Raw genomic sequence first — 17698 nt, 5'->3', positions numbered from 1 at the left:
CTACCAAAACACTCATTAAGTGATGTGCTCTTTGGTCAAAGAAACACAGTTAAGTCTTAATTCTTACATGATAGTTCACTCATATGTTCCTTCGAAATCATACATTTGCCTGACTGCTAGAAAGCACTGTTCAGTTTGTTCCCCAGGAAATTAAACTTTGCAATGATGAGGGGAAAAATAACCCATAAAATACCCACATCTGTTTTGTCTCCTTTAACACAGTATTTGTTTAAACAATGTAGCACAACATTTATTTTAAATTTAATTTTTTTTTTTTTTACTAAGGCACATGACATAGAAATGCTGAGGTACAAAATGCAAATTTCTGCATAAGATTTTTAAAATAATCATTTTGGAAAATAAAGGTAAACATCATCTTCCAGAGGATTCAGCTTTTAGCTTGTTTTTTCTTTTGGACCAGTTCAACCAGCAGCTTGTATCTAGCGATACAGTCTTCCTGGAGAGAGAGAGAGAGAGGAGAGGGGACAGTTACTCCCACAGTCAGCGTGACCCTTGTGTGGTGAGCCAGCCTGCCTGCCCGGCGCAGACAAGGGCTCTCCTGTCCCCCTGGGGGCTCCCGGCTGAGCTGGGCAGGAGGTGTGCAGGGCACGGGGAGGAGGGGGACTGATGGCTGCAGTCTGTGGTGCAGAGGCAGTTACTGTGAGCCTGACTTCACGCTCACCAGTGGTATTTAGCATCTTAACATTTCACTATTTCATCACAGCACCGTTACTTCAGAGAAACCAAAAACCTTGAGGCCAGGCATCAACAGTATTAACCTCCTTTGGCTTTGCCTCCCCCAGGGACCTTCCAGCGGTGAGGGGTGGGGCTTGGAGTGCGACCTATCCTCCCTCTGGCCCGTCCCAGCCCCACCGAGGTCGGCCGGCCTGCCAGGCTGCAGAGGTGCCAGCTCAGACCCCAGCTGCCGGTCTCTGTCACCCCTTGGGGTGGGGACCCCTGGATTAAGCAGGGGAGGGGCCTCACTGCTCTCCTATTTATCACAAGATACTATCTAGAATCCACTTCCATTTCTGTTCAAAAATACCCCAGTGGCACTGTAAGCCTTCACCAACGTAAGGTCAAACGCAAACTGGTTTCTGCTCCGTGGCAGGTGACTTTATCAGCTGCCCTGATAAAGAGAACAGTGTTCCCTGTCTGCAGTTTCTGAGAGAGTCTTCTAATAAGGAAGGGCCTCCTCTGCATCTCCAGAGCACCCGCCTAAATGCCAGCCTTTCCCTAGCAGTCCTGCTGCAGGCTGGAGCGCCCAGGGCGGGACACGGAGCACGCGGGGCCCAGCACCCCACCGGGGGAGGCGCCAGGCCAGCCGGGAGCCCGGGCCTCGTGGGCCTTGGGCAGAGGCTCTGCCTTCAGGGCCAGGACTCCCAGGGACTTGCGGGCCACTTCCAGGGAGCCCCACCATAGTGGATGAGCGGCAGGCAAGTTCCCCAGACCTGGTTCTAACGTCAAGGCCTAAAGGGTGCATCTGCAGGACCGTGAAAGTGCGAAACCTCCCGCGTGAAACAGGAAGGTCTCCAAACCCCAGGCCACAGTTTCTGAGTGTCCCATCCCTAGGAATCCAGGGTTCCAGCTCCTTCACTTGAAGCCAGTGTCAATGTCATACATGTAAATGCCTGTGCCTTGACAGATGCTGGAGAAATTCAGGGGAAATGCCTTGGCAGGACAGTTAGAGAGGCTGGGAGGGTCTGTGTTTCTCAAATAGGTCAACTGTTACTGGTTTACTTTTCTCCCCAGGAATTCTCAACTTCATCATTTTAAAGTAGGTGATAGAAAACTAGACCTGTACACATGGGGACATTCATGGCCACGAGCTAGATTTCCCAACAGCGAATCTCAATTAAAAAAAAGTAAGAATGTAAATGAACGTCAGCGTGCCCACAGGCCACTGCGGGACAGGCAGAGAAGGCAGGAGAGACTGGTTCTCTTGATTTCTCCATGTTCCTGGTGCCTCAGATGAAGGAAAGAAGCCCAGGAGACTGTGTCAGGAAAGTCCTGGGTTGAAAAGATCACACCATGAGGCCCTACAGCTCAGGACTGCTGGAGCGGGAGACGGAGGCGGGGTCCAGGCTGACCTTCCACGGGGATGCCCGTCTTCCCTCCCGTCTGAGCTGTTACCTGGAAACTGTCGGCAGATGTATTTAAGCAAATAAGTGCAAACAGGGAGGAAAGTCTATTGTAAGTAGACAGGCAAGGCTACAGAGACAAGCTGGATCCTGACACCAGTCAACCTCTCGCTGACCATCCCCCCAGCACCACCTCCGGCCTCTGGTCAACAGGTGCCCCTGGTATGTCCAGATGAAGTGACACACAGGGCTGGGGACCGTGGTGATGCCGTCTGCCTGGTTAAGGCCTCGGGAACCGCTAAGAGGGCCTGTAATTCTGAGAAACCTGCCGACCCGCCGCTGACGAGCCCCGGTTCCCTTGGCCCTCCAGGCCCTGAGGACGCTGCCCCTGCTGCTCTCAGGCTGTCCCCCCGCGGAGCCAACGCTCCAGAAGGCTGGCCGGGTTGTTGCCGGGCAAGCTGACGTTCTATGCGTGGGCTTTGCGCTGAGTCTGTATAATGGTTCAAGTCAGACTCGACCTCGTTTACACTAACCCATCGAGGCACCGATGCGCACGCCATCGGGAGACCTCCTGAGCGGTAACCGGTAACGAGCGACCGGGCGGCAGCTGCAGACAGACAGACAGACAGACAGGGGCGCCGGGAGGAGGGCGGGCTGGAACCGCAGCCCCGCTTCTAGAGCCGGGGCCGGGCCTTCCTCCTCGGCGTCACCCACCTTACTCTTGGACGGGACACACTTGGCTATCTTGTCCCAGCGGTCAGAGGATCCCTTTGGGTACTGCTGCAATGCTAGTTCCAGAAGTTTCTGCTGGTTCTGAGTCCAGGGCTCCTCTGCGGCCCGCGCTCGCTCCCTCTTCGGGCTCTCCTCGTCGCTGGACTCGTTCTGTTCTGACAGGTCGAAGTCCTTCTGCCTCTTGCCTCGGACCTTCTCCTCTGGTTCCGCCTTTGTGGCCGCCTCCGGGAGCCGCGCTGGCCTCCGCCTCCGGGGCCGGCTGTCCGCGCCCGCGGCCTCCGCCTCCCGCTCCTCCTCGCCCTCCTCCTCCTCCGCCTGCTCGCCCTCTTCTCTCCGGGTGATGATGTCATCCGGCAAGGAGGCGGCGGGCCTGCTGGGCTTGGAATTCTGGGCTGTTGCCCTCAGTTCAGAGAGTCTGACCATTCCTGCGAGGAAGGACACACCGCAGGTCAGTTCAGGTGGCAAGAGTGACAGAGGCTGCCCCAACGCAGCAGCCGGTGGGCTAGGCATTTTGCATGTATTGTTTTCCTTATTTTTCACGCTATTCTAGAGAGATAGGTATCAACTATCTTAACTTTACGGAGGAGGAAAGTCAGCCTCAGAAAACAGCAGAGGTGCACTTTGAACCCGGTTCTGTCTGATTCCATGTCTGTCCTTCCCTCCACTCTGAGGATTAGTGAGTGTTTACAGTCAGACTGTCATCAGAGGATGCAAAGTTCTCTTTGGGAAGGGACACCTGGGCTACTTTCTAGGTGAGGAAGGATGCAGTTCAGAACCCAGAGTTGTTATTAATTCCACGAGCACAGAGTGACCGTGCTGGCCTCCTGCGCTGGGGACACCTGCTCTCTGCGTCAAGCCCCCTCCCTCCTCCCACCCCCCACCGGTGCCGCGCTCGACAGAAAAGGGCAAACAAACGCCCCCTCCCAGCGACAAGTGTCATCTCAGAGACCCCCTTACCCGGTCTCCTCACACGCTGGGGACACCTCGATGCTCTAGTAAGATCTGTCTGCGCCCACCCCACACTGCCATTTCAAGAACACACTTCTGGAGACTGTCTTGGGGGAGCTTCTTTCTCGCAACATTCATTGCCCGTTTCTGCGTCCACACCCAGACCAGCAGCCGTATTGGTACGAAAGCAATCTGGAACTGCCCCCTTCCCCAGAGCCCTTCCGGGCAGACGTTTCAGATCGCACAGTTTGCTGGTCCCTGGCTGGTACAGGGGGGAGCGGGAAGGTTAGGAGGCATTTTCTTACTTCCTGGTTCCAAGCAAACAGTATGGGGACGCTAACAAAATTCTAGTTAGTCTTGGAGGAAATGGATTTCGAGAAACACAGACTCTTGGGGAAGGTGCTGGGTGTCTCCTGATGGGGACACTGGGTGTGCGGTGGTGACCCGCCACCAACACTCGAGAAGAACAGGTTTTACAGTTCTGCAAACTTACTAAATACATCTTAGCAGCACTACATGTGCAGGGCTGGGTTAGCCTGCTGGTGCCTGCAATTCAGCGCCTTTTAGGGAGATGACCAGTAGAGTCCACTGGGCAAAACAATTCGACTATCGTATTAAAAGAAGTTGTTATAAAAAAGGGATTTACTTTGAGATTAACGAGAATGACGTGGGTGTTCACTCACCTGGGGAGCAGGTAACTGAATCCTTCAGCTGCTTGGCTTTGGTTGTCACCTGTTTCAAAATACAAAAGCAGAGAAAATCTTACTTTCCACATGTCTCTTGTGGGTCATGGAACCTAATTTATACATGGTCCGATGAATGAATAGGGTTTTCTGAATCTTAGGCCTGGATGGACCTTCAGCCATCAGTTCAATCCATTTTTTTTAACCAACAAGGAAATCAAAGCCCAGAGAGTAAATGAATTGCTCCAAAATATCCATCTAATCAAGTGGCAGAGTCGGAATGAGAACTCAGGTCACCTGATTACTTCTGGTTCAGGACAGTGACATTATCCAAGGTGCCTCTGAAGATATACTAGTTTTGAAATCACTATACACGCAGGCGATGTTTTTTACTTAGAATTTCCTGGAAGAAAGTATCTTTCAGCCACTCTTGCCTTCTGAGACTAACTGCATTCTGCCAATGGAATGTGTATCTCTCCAAATAAACTTGCTTTTACTTAAAAAAAACTTCATTGGAGAATATTACACCAATGAGTATTATGAACAGTGAGGAAATATACTCTTAAGCTAATGATGTTATTAAAGTCTTTCTTTTCCTTGCATCCCAGAAAGAAATTCTAAGAGCACATAAGACACTAGAGGAAGGACCTTGTGGTGGACTAGGGCAGCTGGACCCAAGAACTGTGAGACATTTACAAACACGAGTGTGGAGCCACAGAAATAATTCTGTTCTCTTTCCATTACATAAATGGTATCGTATTATCTTACCCTATAGCTTGCTTTTTAAAAATTTTACAATGTCTTGGAGATCTACAGATAGAGTTCCCTTTTAAAAACTGAGATAAAATTTACACAGAACGGAATGTACAGATTTAAATGTACATTTCAGTAAGTTTTGACCCCAAGAAAGATCCATGTGACCAACATTCTAATCAAATTATGGAACATTCCTGTTACCCCAAAAAATTCCCTGTGCCCCTAAGCCCATCTCTACCCTCCTGTAGACAACCACTGTTCTGATTTCTATTATATGTTTTAAACAGGAGATCAAAATTAATTTAAAAAATTAAAAGTGGATAGTTAATTGCCCCAATACATTTATTAAACAAGGCATCCTTTATGTAAAATCTTAACTTTATTAAAATTACATTCCATTGTATACATGGGCTATTTTTCTATACTTTGTATTCCATGTCATTAATCCATGTAAATTCTTGAACCAGTACTTCTCTGCTTTAATGAAATTTCAGAGTAAAACCTCAGAAAGCATTCTTGTGAAGAGCTCAGAGCTACAGCTCATGTTCAGTCTTGGTTCCACCTCTCATTAGCTGGGTAACCTCGAGCATTTCCAATCCTTTCTCTGTTTCGTGTGTGACCCTCCATAATATGTGGATAAAACTGGTAATACCTTTGTCTGTTAGGGATGTGTTTAGTTGGAAATAACTCTTAGCATGATACCTAGCAGATATTAAAGGCTCAGTGAATATTACTGGTTATAACTGATGTGGATCATTTGTTTTCCATTCACAGAAAGGGCAGAATCAGAGGAAATATTTAAAGCTGCTTAGAAACGCTCTTCAATTTTATTCCCTATCTTCCTCTCTATGGATGACCCTGCTTCTTATTTTATGGAAAAAAAAATAGAAGTTTATCCAACATGAGCTTCCTTGACTTTCAACTTTCCCAAATCAAAAATTTTTTTTTGCATCACCATATATCTTTCCCACATTTTATCTCAATTCAAAGAAACCATCTTCCTTCCTCTTGAATCCTTACTGAACTGTGTCCCATCCATTACTTTCCTTTGCTTTTGTCTCCCTGTCCCTCAGATACATCTCATACACCTTCACACCTTCAAAGTGGTTTTCTGCTCTGGAAGACTGTCTTCCTTGGAGGTGTCTTTTCCATCCCACGGTTGCCTCTCCCTTTCTGTGGATGCTCCTTCCCCGGCCCCCGCTACGCACTCCTCCCCATGCTCCATGATACAGTTCTCTTCAACATTCTGTCTTTGCCTTTCATGCGTTCTTTCCCCTTTGGTATCTCACACCATCTGTTCAGTGAAACTTTAGAAAAGAAATGATTAATCTATATCCCTGGCCCCCGACTCTGCCTTGGCATGCCAGTCTCACAGAAATTGACCACATGACAACGGGTCATCAGATCTGAAAAGGACTTCATCTGTGTAACAGTAAGTTTTCTATGTTCCAGAATTGTTCTAAATAAGACGTGTGTGTACACATACTCCTCGGCAGCCATATTACATAGGTATATAATTATCCCTATTTTACAGACTTCTGAGGCCCAGAGAGAATAGGTCCATGATTAAAAGGCCAATGAGTAGCTGAACCCAGGCAAGTCAGGCTCTAAAATATTTATTCTTGACCACTTTAACAAACTGCCTTCTGAATCCAAATGTCTTTATTTTATAGATGAGGAAATAGGCCAAGTTCTCTTTGTGCTATACAGTTGTCCCTCGGTCTCCCTGGGGACTGGTTCCAGGACCCTCCTCGAGGATGCTCAAGTTCCTTATCTAAAATAACATAGTATTGGGAGACAGTTCAGTGGTAGAGTGCCTGCCTAGCATGCACAAGGTCCTGAGTTCAATCCCCAGTGCCTCCACTTAAAAAAATAAGTGAATAAATAAACCTCTTTCCCTAAAAAAAAAAAAAAAAAAAAGAAATGACAAATGACCTAAGCATATCCTCTTGTATATTTTAAATCATCTCTAGATTACTTACGATACCTAATACAATGTAAATGCTGTTTAAATAGTTGCCCATGTGGGGAAAATTCAAGTTTTGCTTTTTGGAACTTTCTGAACTGTTTTCCCCCAAGTATTTCCCATCTGAGGTTGGTTGAATCTGCAGATGTGGTGCCGACTACCACGTGGTTCCCTCTTCAACTGCCATGAAGTCTCGTATGTAGAGGTCTCCTAGCTCCTCAAACTAACAGAGCCTGAGCTAAGCTCATCACCTTCTCTGCTCTTCCTTCCTCTTCTTAGTGGTAGTTCTATCTTCCCAGTCACCCAGGCTCGAAACCAGATAATCAGCTTTTGGACATTTTTCCTCCCTCCCCAGTCAGCCACCATGCTCCTCACAAGATTGGTGCCTTCTCTGTCAGATCTCCACCTCCTGTGTTGTCCTCCAGTCTCACCTGACTGAATTCATACAACAGCATTCTAACTGGCCCACAACTTGCTTACTAGCAGTTCCTATAGAACAACATCCCTAAGGCAGAGTTCTAGTCAAATATCTTTGACGGCCCATCAATGACAATAAAGTGTTCAATTCTCACCTCGATGTGCAAGGAAACCCACAGTCTGATCTGTTCTCTTTCCTGTACGCATCCTTCCTTCCAGCAAACTAAAACAATGAACGCCCCCAAGATGGTCAGAAATTCCCTACCCTGCACTCTTGGACACTATTAAGATTTGTCAGAAGTGATTTTCCTTTCTTCATCAAACCTCTGCTTAAGTATCTATCCGTCCAGAGCAAAACCATCCTTCAGGGCACTCTCAACTGTGACTTTCCTCTTGAAGACTTCCCTAATGTCCACTACCAGGGCTACCAATTTTGGTGACAATTCTCCCCCATCTCAATTTCTACTGTATATTTTTAAAGATTTTATATTTTTACATTATCATGCAATAAAATTACCCTTTTCTCTTTCATTGTACAGTTCTATGAATTTTAACACATAGGTTCAGGTAACTATAGGATATACAACCTATGTATAGGAAATGGAATCATTCTTTTTTTTTCTTCTGCATCTTGTTTTCTTATTTAACAAAATATTTTGGAGATTATTCCAGAATAGTATACAAAGACTTCCCTTGTTCTTTTTCTTTTTTAAATAGCTTAACAGATATAATTCGCATACTGTACAATTCAGTGGTTTTCAGTATATTCAAATATGTGAGACCATCAGGATGGCCCACTTTTGAGTATATTCATCACTTCAGAAAGAACTCCTGTCCCCTTTAGCTACCATTCTCCCTCCTCATCCCACCCCATCCCTTGTCACGCACTAACCACCACAAATCTACTTTCTGTCTTTGTAGATTTCTCTATTCTCAACTTATGTGAACAGAATCCTGTAATATGTGAATTTTTGTGGCTGGCTTCTTTCACGTAGGGTAATGTTTTCCAGGTTCCTCCAAGTTGCAGGCATGTATCACTACTTCATTCCTTTTTATTGAGGAATAATATTCCATTGTATGGATTTTTCACATTTTGTTTATTCATGTTATCAGTTGGTAAGTGTTTGTGTTGCTTCCATCTTCTGGCTCTTATGAATAATGCTGCTATAAATATTTGTGTGTAAGTTTTTGTGTGGGCATGTTTTCATTTATCTTGAGTATATACCTAGGAGTGGAAGTGCTAAGTCAAATGGTGACTCTATGTTTAACTTTTTGAGGAACTGCCAGACTGTTTTCCACTGTGGCTGCACCATTTTACATTCACATCAGCAGTATATGAGGCTTCTGATTTTACTACGTCTTTCGTAAAACTTGTTATTATCCATTTTTTGGTCTTACTGCACATCCCAGTGGGTGTGAAGTGGTATCTTGTGGTTTTGATTTCCATTTCCCTAGTGACTAATGATACTGAACTTTTTTTCATGTGTTTATTAGTGATCTGTATATCTTCTCCGGAGAAATGTCCATTTCAATCCTTTGTCTGTTTTTCACCTGGGTGATTTGTCTTCATTACTGAGTTGTAAGGGCTCTTTATATATTCTGGATGAAAAGTCCTTCATCAGATAAAGATTGGAAAATATTTCCTCCCCTTCTGTGGGTTGTCCTTTCACTTTCTTACTGGTGTCCTGTGAAGAATCAAAGTTTAATTTTGATGATGTCCCAAATTTTTTTTTTTTTTGGTTGCTTGGACTTTCGGTATCATATCTAAGCCCTTTTGCCAAATCCAAAGTCATGAAGATTTGCCCTTCTATTTTCTCCTGAGGGGTGTGTAGCTTCAGCGCTTACATTTAGGGGACTGCTGCAATCTTGACAAGGTTAAATCTTCTGATCCATGAACAGGCCCATGATCCACTTAATCTAGATCTTCTTTAGCAGTGTTTTATAGTTTTACAAGCCCAAGTTTGTACTTCTTTTGTTAAATTTATTCCCAAGTTACTGTATTCTTTTTGATACTATTGTGAATGAAATTACTACTTTCATTTTCAGGCTGTTCATTGCTGGGATGTCAAAATAAAATATTTTTGTTTATATAAAATCATGTCATCTGCAAGTAGGGAGAGTTTATTTCTTCCTTTTCAATTATATTTCTTTTTCTTGCCTAACCGCCCTGGCTAGAACCTCCATGGCAGTGTTGAATAGAAGTGGTGAGAGCAGACATCCTTGCCTTGTCCCTGACCTTAGCAGGAAGACATATGCTCTTTCACCTGTAAGCATGATGTTACCTGTGGGTTTTAGTAGATGTTCTTGGTCAGGTCGAGGCACTTCCCTTTTGTTCCTAATCTGTTGAGTGTTTTTATTATACAAGGGTGTTGGATTTTGTCAAGTGCTGCTTTTGAGATGATCTTGTTTTCTGTTCTACTGATATGATTAATTTACATTAACTGATTTTCAGCTATTGAATCAACTTTGCATTCTTGCGATAACCCTCCTTGATTAGGGTATGTAATTATTTTTATAAGCTGCTGGATTTGGTATGCTATATTCTGTTGAGAATTTTTGCATGTATATTCGTAAATATTAGTCTATAGTTTTCTTCTCATGTCTTTGGTTTGGTGTTAGGGTAATACTAGCTTCATAAAATGTGTTGGGAAGTATTTGCCCTCTTCTGTTTTTTGAAAGGTGTGTGGAATTTTGGCGTTAATTCTTCTTTGAATGTCTGGAAGAATTCAGTGGTGAAGGCATCTGGGCCCGGCTCCTCTTTGTGACTAGGTCTTTAACTTTTTAAATTACTAATTCAATCTGTTTACCTGTTTTGGGTCTATTTCAATTGTCTACTTCTTCTTGATTCAGTTTTACTAGTTAATGTCCTTCTAGGAATTTGTCCATTTCATCTGTATCTATTAGAAAAACAGGTATCTGATTTCTTAGCTTACACTTGTTCATGGTATTCCCTTACAGTCCTTTTTATTTCTGTAAGGTTGGTAGTGATGTGCCTTTTTTCATTCTGATTCTATTAACTTGAGTCCTTTTTCTTTGTTGTCAATCTACTTGAATGTCAATTTTGTTGATATTTTCAAAGAATCAGCTTTATGATTTACTGATTTTTCTCCATTGCGTTTCTAGTCTCTATTAAGTTCTGCTCTACTTTTTATGATTTCCTTTCTTCTGCTTTAAGTATAGTTTATAGTTCCCAGTGTCTTAGGGCGGAAGTTTAGATTGCTGGTTTGAGATCGTTGTTCTTCCTTAATAAAGGCACTTGCAGCGATAAATGTCCCTCTCTGACCACATTAGCTGCATTCCTTAAATTTCAGTGTGTTGTGTCTTTATTTTCATTTATCTTTAAGAATTTTAATTCCCTTTGTGATTTTTTTTCTTTGACTCATTTAATTCAGTCGTTTAATTCAGAAATCTTTATTGATTTTCCCAGTTTTGTTCCCTGCTGCTGATTTCTAATCTCATTCTTTTGGGAACAGAGAATATACGTGTACTACTTCTGTCTTTTACAACTTGTCTAATAGCCTGCCGTATGGCCTGTCCTGGAATATGTTCCATGTTTGCTTGAGGAATGTATGTTCTGTTGTTGTTGGGTGAAGTTTTCTAGAGAGATCTGTCAGGTCTAGCCAGTTTATCACATTGTTCAAGTCTTCCTTGCTGATCTTCTGTCCATCATTGAGCGTAAGCACTGAAATTTCCAACTATTATTGTCGAATCATCTGTCTCTCTCTTCATTTATGTCAGTTTTGCTATATCTGCTTTGATGCTCTACTATTAGATGCATATGCTTGTGACTTAAATTTTCCTGGAGTGGCCTTTTGATGATTATAAAATGTTCCTCTTTATCTCTAGTAACTTTTTTGTTTTCAAGTCTATTTTGTCTAACATAGTATACCCACTCCAGCTTCCTTATGGTTGCTATTTGCACAATGTATCTTTTTTCCCATCCTTTTATTTTCATTTTATTTCCATCTCTGATTGTAAAGTGTGTCTCCTGTGGACCACACAGGGATCATGATTAATTATCCTGATAATCTCTCTTTTGATTGGATTGTTTAATCCACTTATATTTAAAGTTGTTATTGGTATAGTTGAGCCTGGTTTCTTTTAACTTTTTAAATGCCTTTTTTTGTTCCTCTGTTCCTCTATTCTAAGCATTTTCTAATGTAACATTTTAATTTAATGATTTGTTTACTGTACTTTGAGGTTTATTTTTTAGACGTTTAAGGGCTTATAATATACATCTTAATCTATGAGAATCAGCTTCAGATTTATACCACCTTAATTCTAGTGATGCACAGAAACATTAATTCTATGTAGCTGTATTCCCTTTCCCCCTATGTTGTGGTATGACCATTATACATATTTTATCTATTCATGTTACAAACCCAGTAATACATTCTTATAATTACTACTTAACCATCTTCAGTAGTTTATTCAGCCCATACAGCTTTGCTCCCACCCAGCCTCTTTGTGCTGTTATTGGCAAATATATTACACAAATATTACCCTTCTGTTACAGGCCCAGCAGTAATATCATATATCTATTATTTTATGCAATTGTTTCTTAACTCAGCTTTAACTAGTTATCTTACGGAATAGGGGCTCTATGATCAAATCTGGGACATAGGGGTTAGGCTGGAGTGAATGAAAAAATCTAAAATAGGTTTCATTCCCTTCAGTGAAAACACTGATGAGAGTAACAGAAAATTAACTTAGCAAAATGAAAATTATATTCCATAGGATACAGTTAGGATCAGAGGATAGTTTCACAGTGGCATATCTCTACTCAACATACTGAGGAATTTTCTAATTTTCTAAGCTAGATAAATTGTATACTCATTCCTGACATCCTCAGATAACTCAGAAAACAAATGCTGATTTCTAGGGATAACCTCAGGTGATTTTTTTCCAAATTCTGGCTGACCTGATGACATTTTAGCTATTCTGTTAATATGTTATGTAACTATGGAGTCCATTACAGTTGACCCTCGAATAACACGTTAGAACTGCGCAGATTCACTTACATGTGGAGTTTTTTCAATAAATATGTACCAAAGTACTACACGGCCCATGGCTGGTTGAGTCTGAGGGTGCAGAACTGTGGACCCAGAGGGCCGACTGTGAAGTTATGAGGATTTCTGACTGTGCAGGGGATTGGTGCCCTCAACCCCCTCATTGTTCAAGGACCAAATGTATTTTCATTCAGTTGTATTTAACTTTGGCCAACTTTTTGCTGAATCTAGCACTCATTATAACCAGGAACTACTGTAGCTTTCCAACAAAAAGGGCACACCTAAACATGAAATAAAACACCTGAAAAATGTTTCCAACTCGTAGAAAGCAGTGATATTCATTCTTATTATTTCTCCAATGTCTTTAACTTTTTCTCTGGATTCTCTGTCTGGATAGAAAATACAAGAAATAACAATGTTCATCTTAATCATTATCGAAGAGGGCCTTCCATTAACTTTCTGAGTAATGCTTTATAAGTAATGCAGGTGGCCATTTACTGGGAGGAAATACTAGTAACAGACAGTAGTGTAGTTTTGCAGATATTTTTAGTCTATCAGCAAGGTATTGTATTGTAAGAACCCAACATATATTTACCCACTTTCCTCTTTTTTAAATGGGATCCTCAAATTTTTAGCACAAGGAAGCAATTTTAAATTGCATTAATTCTTATCAACATCAGCTCAAGGGTCACCAGTCTACTGACTTGCTTCGTCTCTAAGCTATACATGTAAGAAAGAGTTAAGCAAATAATTCAGGGTAATAAAATAAACCCCTACAATAAAGAATGGTGCCAGACCACAGATTATACTGTGAGAAACCAGTTCCTTTATGAAAAAAAATCCATAATATTCAAAGTGAATGTCACTGTAACTAGTATATTGGATCTAGACTTTAAAAAGAAGATAAATCCTCTTGGTGTAAGATACAGGGTTCTGATGAGTGAGTGCAAATTACAAACTCAGTATATTAGTAATATAGGACAAAAATAAGATCTAGAAAAAACTTATATGAATGGTAAATGGGAGATATATATATATAGAGAGAGAAGTTTTCATGTAATCTGCAAGTATGTTTTGTTTGACTGAATCATGGAGGAAGATGAACAAGTATTCAGTTAGCAATTAATGAGACTTTGAGAAGTTCTGTAGTTCAAATATTCAAAGGACATCTGAGAAAGCAGCTGCTTATAGTGCTCTCTGGAGTTACAGCTCCATTAACTGGCTAGTGTCTTGGGACATGAAAAACTCTGCTCTCAAATTTATCCCCCTTTGGCCCAGAATCTCAGAAAACTTTGAATGGTATTTGATCTAGGCATGACAAATAATACTGCTGACCTATATGCAGGGTTAAAAATCAAGTCTTTGCTTAACCAGTAGGACAGTGCGCCTTAAGTAAGAGTCAAACAATCTGGGTTCTAGTCCCAGGCTTCTGTTAACTAGCTCTGTCGCCTTGAACAAATGTTACCTCTTTCTAGAACTCACATCTGCAATAAAAGTGATTATTGTAGTGATTTACAATTGTGTAATGGCTCACATTAACAAAGTATTTTCATAATGCGATCACATTTCACCCTCTAGCTATGCTGTGAAATTCGTATCACAGACTAAGACACTGAAGCTCAGAGTGACATGGGGCCTGCAAAATCACACAGCCCATAAATGGTAGGGTTAAGGATTTTCTTTTAAATTCTGTTCTCTTTCCACTATACTTCTTTACCCATAAAATAAAATACTGCATTAATGATTTCTTTTTTAGTTCAAATATCCTGTGATTGACTTGATGTGACATTATTAAAGAATTATCTTTCAAGTCAAAGCCTGACTTAGCGTATCACCATGCTGAGAACGGTGGTGTATATATGACATAGTCTTGCCCACCTCAGGGAGCTTCCAATCTGGTTATTTCTTTGCATACTCGTTCAACAGATTTCAGGTTAATTAGGACTATGCTTATAAGAAAGAAAATTATTGTTTATTGTTTTGAAAAAGTCTTTTACTTCTAAATCAGTATTGGCCGAATTAAGACAAGAGGAATCCAAAACATTGTGAATTGACAGTTTGGGATTTTGGCCTCACCTCTTAAGGCCAATTCTGTATGACTTCCCTTGAGTTACTGTCAATCACCAACTAGGTGAACTTAGTAAAGATTCAAGCCCTTTGTACTCTGATTTCTCCACTGTGTGTCAGAGATCTGCAGTAATACCCGTCACCCTGCCGACATGTGAGGGGTCTAAGAATACAGCAGGTTGGGTGAGTATCTTGTTCTTCCCTCTCCGAAACTCTGTTTTCTCCTCCTTAAGGGGCATCCTCTGTGGAAGTAAACTAAACCAGATAAAGGGAGGACATTTTCTGGACAAGGGTCTGCGCATGGCTGTTACTCCTTTGCTAGAACATTCAAATTAGCCCTCAAGGCTCTTTGACAGAGGAATATACAGGCAGGCAAAAATATTAATAGATGGCTGTAGAAATCCTCTAATAAAGCTGTCTTTGTTGAAGGGACAGTCTGGAAAGTGTTTCAGGTAGAGGTGGAGCACTCCTACTGTCCTCCTGGGCCTAGGTGTCAGCTGTCCGTGCCACACTGGTTTGATTACTGTAGCCTTATAACATATTTTGCGATCAGGACATGTGATGTCTCCAAGCTTTGTTCTTTCTCAAGATTGTTTTGGCTATTTGGGGTCCTTTGTGGTCCCATACAAATTTTAGGACTGTTTTTCCTATATTAGTAAATCAGCAAAGCTTTTACTATTAAAAAAAATAAAAAGGATGAGGTAGGGCCATATATATTGACATGGAAAGATACTAAAGGTCAAATATTTTTTCTTTAAAATTTTAAAAGTAGTTTTAAAAATCAAAGTAAAAAACATACATAGCTTAAAAAAAAAATCACCAGTTTACAACAAGGGCTTCTATGAAAAGCCATGTACCCTACCCCCAGAGGCACTCATTTCTGGTCACAGTTTTTCTGATGCTTACAAGTACATATAACTAAACAATATGCTTTTGGTGTATTACATCCTGAATTCAACCTCTTTTCCCACCTCTGCCAATAACCCTGGTCCACACTACCATCATCTTTTGCAAGGATAACTGAAATAGCCTCATAGCCTGCCTTCCTGCTTCCACACATCTCCTGCCACAGCATCTTCCTCCGAAAGCAGTCAGAATGACCCTTTTAGATCTTGCACTTCTTTGCTCAGAATCTTCTAGTGCTTTCTCATTTCAGAGTAAAATCCAAAATCTTCACCTTCGCCAATGAGGTCACAGTGGTCTGTTCCTCCACTAGCTCTTGGCCTCATCATCCGCTCTAATCCTCTCCTGGTCAGACATATACTGAGCTCCTTGCTGGGCTCCGCACGCCCCAAGCACGTTCCTGCCTCAGAGCCCCTGTACATGCCGTCTGGGATGCTCTTTCTCAGACAACCTTGCTCCCTCACTTGCTTTGTGTCTCTGCTCAAACTCACCTCTTTGAGAGGACTTTCCTGAGAATCCTATTTTAAATCGCAACTCCCTGCAGTCTTTGACCACTTACTCTGCTTTATCTTTCTTCACTGCACTTGTCATGCTCTACAATTTTTCTTTCACTCCACACCTTCAGGTTTTTTCCATCGTGCTTCTCTGCTGTTCTTTTGGGCAACTGTCTTTGCCTGCATGGTTGCAGCTTAGTTGCAGGCAAACTGGTATTCCAGCTCTGCGGAAGGGAAGAGTGAGGAAGAGCCCCTGGCAACACACATTACTTCAGTTATGTTCCTCTGAGAAGAAATTAGTAACCTAGCCTGAGCAGAGACTGGGGGGCGTGGAAGTGCAGTGTTTCTGGGCAAATACGTGCCTGACCACAGATCTATTACCAGAGAAGGGGAGAACATATTTTGATGGACAAGTTGCCATAGTCTTCCAGAGTTTGTTGATTTAAAATACTGGAGAACCATCTGTAAAATATGTAAAATGCTGGACTATGAAAAACTGTTCTAGAAGATCTTGCATAGTCATGATCCGGTTCTCGCTGTGGAGACAAGTACTATGCTGTGCTCACACTTTTGGTGTCACTTAAAGGAGAACGTTCTCCGTATCTAATTCTTTTGTCCTTTGCATCATTCTACTTTTCAGCACACAGGCAGACCTCATTTTTCTGTGCTTTGTGTTACTGTGCTTAACAGATACTGCAGGTTTTTTACAAATTGAAGGTTTGTGGCAACTCTTTGTCAAGAAAGTCTACCGGTGCCATTTTTCCAACAGCATTTGATCATCTCGTGTCTCTGTTACATCTTGATAATTCTGATGATATTGTAAACCTTTTCATTATATTTGTCATGGTGATGTGTGATCAGTGATCTTCAATGTTACTACTGCACAAAAATTAAGACACTCAGGGAGGGTAGAGTTCAGTGGTAGAGTACGTGCTTATTAGCATGCATGAGGTTATGGGTTCAATCCCCAGTACATCCTTTAAAATAAAAAAAATTTTTTTTTACTTTTGTTGATTTGGGGGGGGTAATTAGTTTTTTTATTTAAAATTAAAAAAATTAAGACACTGAAGGCTCAGATGATGGTTAGCATTTTTTAGTAATAAATTTTTAAAATTAAAGCATGTCCATCTTTGGATGTGATGCTACTGCACACTTAACAGACTACACTACAGCATAAGCGTAACTTTAAGATGCACTGGGAAACCAAACAATTCATGGGAGTTGGTTTATTGCAATAGTTGCTTTATTTCAGTGGTCTGGAACTGAATCTGTAATATCTGAGGTATGCCTGAACTTAAATTTGGACTGTGCCTCTTTTGAATGGTTTTCTGATGTTTGAGGAGTGTCTAGCTGCCTTTTGTTCACATATGTACATTTCTGCTGTTGCTCTCACCCAGTCCTTTGCGCCCCTACTCCGCCGTGGAGTGACCGGCTAGATCACTGTGGGGTCTTGGAAATTCTGTTCACTGGGCTGCATCCACTATTCGTGGACTCCTCGTTGTTGATTTATTCCTTGTTTGCTGGAGTGCAGTCTCGGGAGTATGAGTATGAGTCCTTCCCCTGTGTAAGTACCACACGCTTGGTCTGTTCTAGGTTCAGAACCATCTCTCCTTGAACTGTGAAGGCATCGTTCCCTGGTCTC

General features: G+C 42.1%; 1 protein-coding gene across 1 annotated transcript in view; it reads right to left on the bottom strand.

Annotated features, from left to right (window-relative positions):
* Positions 1-224: 224 nt before the first annotated feature.
* The window catches only part of DNAJC1 (DnaJ heat shock protein family (Hsp40) member C1), a 149451-nt gene continuing 131977 nt past the window's right edge, over positions 225-17698 (bottom strand). The window contains exons 10-12 of the mRNA XM_072955148.1: positions 4445-4493; positions 2796-3238; positions 225-457 (exon numbers count right to left, since the gene is read on the bottom strand). Of these exons, the coding sequence (XP_072811249.1) occupies positions 389-457; positions 2796-3238; positions 4445-4493 (561 nt within the window). The 3' untranslated portion in view covers positions 225-388. The remainder of the gene's footprint in view (positions 458-2795; positions 3239-4444; positions 4494-17698) is intronic.

Source organism: Vicugna pacos, chromosome 35, assembly GCF_048564905.1.
Source record: "Vicugna pacos chromosome 35, VicPac4, whole genome shotgun sequence".
Lineage (NCBI taxonomy): Eukaryota > Metazoa > Chordata > Mammalia > Artiodactyla > Camelidae > Vicugna > Vicugna pacos.
This window is presented reverse-complemented; position numbering and strand designations above follow the sequence as displayed.